The 4,761-nt window shown below is 36.3% G+C and overlaps 2 protein-coding genes across 4 annotated transcripts in view; one reads left to right on the forward strand and one right to left on the reverse strand.

Annotated features, from left to right (window-relative positions):
• Positions 1-1,897, forward strand: part of LOC107697253 (polyadenylate-binding protein-interacting protein 2B-like) — an 11,266-nt gene extending 9,369 nt beyond the window's left edge. The window contains exon 4 of one of the 3 annotated variants that reach the window (XM_016497969.1): positions 1,155-1,888. In XM_016497969.1, the coding sequence (XP_016353455.1) occupies positions 1,155-1,211 (57 nt within the window). In that variant the 3' untranslated portion in view covers positions 1,212-1,888. Of the gene's footprint in view, positions 1-1,154 lie in introns of all 3 variants that reach the window. The other 2 variants (XM_016497967.1, XM_016497968.1) reach the window with 2 other exon arrangements.
• A 1,799-nt stretch (positions 1,898-3,696) lies between these two features.
• nagk (N-acetylglucosamine kinase) overlaps positions 3,697-4,761 on the reverse strand; it is an 8,684-nt gene continuing 7,619 nt past the window's right edge. Inside the window, exon 10 of the mRNA XM_016497964.1 lies at positions 3,697-4,111. Within this exon, the coding sequence (XP_016353450.1) occupies positions 3,921-4,111 (191 nt within the window). The 3' untranslated portion in view covers positions 3,697-3,920. The remainder of the gene's footprint in view (positions 4,112-4,761) is intronic.

Here is a 4,761-nt window from a genome sequence, read left to right on the forward strand (position 1 = left end):
AACTCGGTGTTCGCGCACCATCTGAAACGCGTCTCTGTGTGTGTGTGTGTGTGCGCGCGCTTTGCACGTGTGCGGCAGCACTGAAGAGACGCTGTGCGAGATGCGGCTTGTGCGCGCGCTTCAGGTGTGAGTCAGACAGCAAGACGAGACGGCAAAGAGTTGTTTTCTGCAACTTATTGCACTTAACTCTTTTCAACGTCAAGCAGTTCTCTGCTATATACGTCGAACTAAAACGTTGACCTTTTGCAACGTTTTGATTTAAGTAGCCTATTATTAAAATGATAATGCTGTTATCATTTACTTACCCTCACATCTTGCTAAACCTGTAAGACCTTTGTTCTGTGAAACACATAAGTAGATATTTTGACCATTTCAGCTGTCTTTGTTTAAACAATGAAAGTCATAGAGTGCAACAGGTGTGTTACAGAAGTATTAAGTTTTATCTTTTTCATTTAACATTCATTTGTTCAACTAATTTTTAGCGATAACATACAAACCCTTAAAAACAGACCTACTATAAACTACAAAGTTGGTAATGGATGTTACATGCTTTTGTTGAAACCATCAGCCTGCATTATTTAAACATTTTAAAGTCATATTTAACAGTAGAAATACCTGGTTAAAAACCACATTACCCATGATTTTGAAAAGGATTCTCCACCAATCAGAGAACCACAACAAGTAGCTCTAGACAAAAGAGCTGTGTAGCCCCTCCCACTCCCATGAAGCACTGTGAAAACATGGTGAAAGTCATTCTTCCTACACCCCTACTCTCTAAAATATATATATATATATATATATATATATATATATACATATACATGCATCTGTAATTACTCAACAGTTTTTTACTTTTTGCTTGAAATAAAAGTTTGTAGTGTTGTTTCACCTCGTAGCTGGATGGTTTAATTCATGGTTTATAAACAACGACTTTTTTTTCTTGTTTATAATCATTATGGGAAAAATACTTCCAGAACCAAGGCCACTGAAATAGTGGTTGGGCACTGTTGCGCTCTATTGGAGTCCAAAACAACACTGGAGCCTATTGACTTTCATTGTATGGACAAAAAAAAAACTTCAATAAAATATGAAGTTCGTGCTAATTGTTATGACAGATATGTTTTAATTGATTTTTACTTTTATTTTTTCCCCAGCGAAAGAGCATCTTAAACCCTGAAGCCAAGGAGTTTGTGCCAGGGGTGAAATACTAGGGATCATCATTGTCCTCCTCTCTCAAACACACGTCTGATCATATATGCAGAGACTGTTGTGCCCATGTTTCGGATGGTCACATAAATGTGCTATTCTTCACATTTTTGAAGGGGCAGGAATACTGTTTGTTTTTTTTTTGTTTTTTTGAATGGGAGGGAGGTAGGGGGTGATTGTCTATAAGCTTTATATTTCTGTTGTGTATAAACCAAGGGTATTAAGTTGAAACATGACCTCTAGGAGGTGCTGTGACTAGATAATATCATACTCATTACCAGGCTGTTTTATTTTCCTCTACCCTTGTTGAAAGGGCTGTTCTTGTCAGCTTTCATTGTTTCACAGTTTGTGCCTGATCAGGTCTTTGCTTCTCCTCCAGTTGTTGTTGTGTTTTTTCTTCTTTTATTTTTGTTATGGTTCTTTTCGGTGCATCAGTTCACATTCCTGGGTTTCAAGGGGTGTGGCCATAAATGACTGGGGGCGTGGCTGGTGGTGGGCGGAGCCCCTTGGTTTGTGTTGAATGCTGAGGAAAGGGTGTTGGGGAATTCACGTGAATTCAACTTTTGAGTTTGAATTGAATTCGTTACATGCAGGACTGAATTTCATTAAAAAAAAATATGGAAGAATGGCAAAATAAAGAAAAGTTTGTACTAAGTGGACCATTTCTTGTGTATGGCTGTATCTTAAATCTCACATTAACAGCAGTACAGTTAAAAATGAACCATTTATCATATGTGTATATGGATGAATCGATTAACATGTTATGCATATTTTATGTGGATGAGAACTGAACTACTCTTAGCCTCTTCAGTAATAATCAGCCAGTCATGTAACCTCATCCATTATTAATTTGGAGGAGATTAACTTGGAAATATCTGGTTTCTCATCAGCAAAACTGTCTTGATTTGCTTTTAACTGCTATAGAGAATGGGAAAGGACATAATTACTTTTTAATGCTCATAAAGGATTACAGGATGTTTAATTAATCTACAACCAACATTGCATCTATTTACTTTATTTATAAATTCTACTTTATTCGATTTTATTCTTGGCATTCAGATTTTATTATCCTGTTAAGTTATAAGACAGTCAGTGACTGACAGACACAAATGGTATTGAGAAATGCTTGCTGGTAGCAGCACTGAACATTCAGCAATTACAATATTTGCATTTTGAACATAACTTTTTTTTTTGTTTTAAGTAACACTTCACAATAAGGGTTTATTTGTTAATGCACTTTCAACTAATGTTATAAAAATAAATTGTTCGTGTTAGTTAAGGCATTAACTAATGTTAACAAATGAGTCCTTATTGTAAGGCAGTGATTCCCAATCCTGGTCCTGGAGAACCCCCAACGCTGCTTTTTAGATGTCTTTCTAATCAAACACACCTGATTCAACTCATCAGCTCATGTGATCATTAGCCTGAGGTCAAAGATGCACAGAATTGTGTACAGAATATTCCCTGCCAGCCAGCTAATATATGGCCAATACCTCAGTTAGTTTAAATTGTTTAATGTGCTGGTAGATACATAGTATTTGAAAGTTGAAATGTTGTGGTATGAAAAACAGGTGTTTGTATACTGTGAGCAGCACACAGATTGGAAAAAATTCATTGCTAATGTTTCCACACTTCCTCCTGCCATGTCAAGGGACATTTTTTAAATTGTGCCCAACCACATATTAGCTAACTGGTGTGTCATTTCAAAAGGTTCAACAAACAGATTTAAATAAACTGATATGAAGGTCCTTGAACATTTTGTTCTGATTGTCTGAACTAAAACTAATACATTTATAGACAGATATGTGATATAATAACGAAATAAATGAATAACATAAAAAAAATATATTAGATGGGCCTACCTAAAATACTTCTAAGTCTCATGACATTTAGCACAATCTTGCTGTCAGTACTCCTGTAATGAGGACAAATAGAGGTGGGTCTTTTACAACTGTTCACACACAGGATGTGGTGATAAGGAAGAGAAGAAAGGGGCACGTTCGGGGTTAGCAGCAACTAATGCTGACAGTCATTTGCCTCCACCAATGATCTAAAGTTCACAGGGTCACAGCATTACATTTACATCACATCGTTTTGGCTCCAAGGAAACTCTGAATTTGTATATCTTAATCAGGTAGTCCAGCTGTGTGCAGATGCAGTTAGTGGTAACACTCCTAAACTGAGACAAAGCTATTTTAAGCTAGTATTTGACCAATCAGGAGAGATGCAAGGTCTTAAGCCCAAGACACAATGCATGATTTTTCGTCTGGGACAGCCGAAAGACTGGCATCGTGAAGCAATCGTGGCGATTTCTGATTCGCCTCCTGGCCACGATTGTTTCACAATGCCAATCTTTCATCTGGGACAGCCGAAAATCGTGCTTTAGACTGTAAATAATCTTTCTTCATCCAAAAGACTAACAGAACACAAAGAACTATGAAACTATGTCATTGCTACACCAAAATTATAAACTCCATTTTTAATTGAGTTTTGCAATGTTTATTAAAAAAAATGTTCCATGACATTGAAACTTTACCAAAATTTACATATAGCTTTTTTCAAATCTACGTTATTTTTTGTTTAATAGGATATGGGTGTTTGAGAAACAGCCCCAACAAGAGGAAAATCTGGAAACACATTTCTCTATCGGTTTAAAAACAGGATGTTCCCAATTCAGTTCTTCAGCGGCATCTCAAAGGTCTGTTTCTTCCGGATCATTGATTGAAGGTATGGCTGAAAAACACGTTGATATTGGCCGAGTAGTCCAGAGGGAGGCTGGCTCCTGCATTCTGTGCCCCCATTTTGGCGCCACCCAGAGCGGAGGACTGGCGAAGAGTAAGCAGACTGTACTTTTGGAAGTGACCGTAACCATGAGCCTGAGCCTCTGAGAGGACCTGAGTGAAACCTGCAGCACAAAATACCACATCCACATCACAATGTTTAGTTAATGTGAATTAGGGCTGGGCGATTAATCAAATACTACTTGCAATTAAGATTTTGGCTTCCACTGATTATGAATACAAGATAATAAATATGATTGTGCCTCATTTTGTTTCACAATGATGCTCTCATTTTGTCTTTTGTTATAAATCCAGCGCACCCCTTTCTCAGCTTCCAGTCTTCCCTAGTTTAGTAGTTTTTCAGTGTGTTTTGGAAGTGCGCTGCAACAACATATTTGATCTTATTTAATATTTATCTTGATGTATTTGATTTACCATATTTTTATTAATTGTTTTTATATTATTTATGTTTTATTTATATCATTTATATGATTACATTTATCACTTTGTTTTTCGGCTGAATTATATTTAAAGTTCTGTCAATTAGCAATTGTGTTACATAATCGTGATCTCAATATTGACATAAATAACCGAGATTATGATGTTTGCCAAACTAAAAGCCCTAATGTTAATGTGGTCTTAACACATCTGTCTTTTTTGGTCCAGAAACAAGCAAGACCTGTGTACGTGACATTTCTTATCAAACTGATTTTATTTGAAATAGGAATGCACAATATATGGGGGAACATATCAGTATCTGATATAAAAAAAAAAA

This window comes from Sinocyclocheilus anshuiensis, unplaced genomic scaffold (assembly GCF_001515605.1).
Source record: "Sinocyclocheilus anshuiensis isolate Anshui unplaced genomic scaffold, SAMN03320099.WGS_v1.1 scaffold1778, whole genome shotgun sequence".
Lineage (NCBI taxonomy): Eukaryota > Metazoa > Chordata > Actinopteri > Cypriniformes > Cyprinidae > Sinocyclocheilus > Sinocyclocheilus anshuiensis.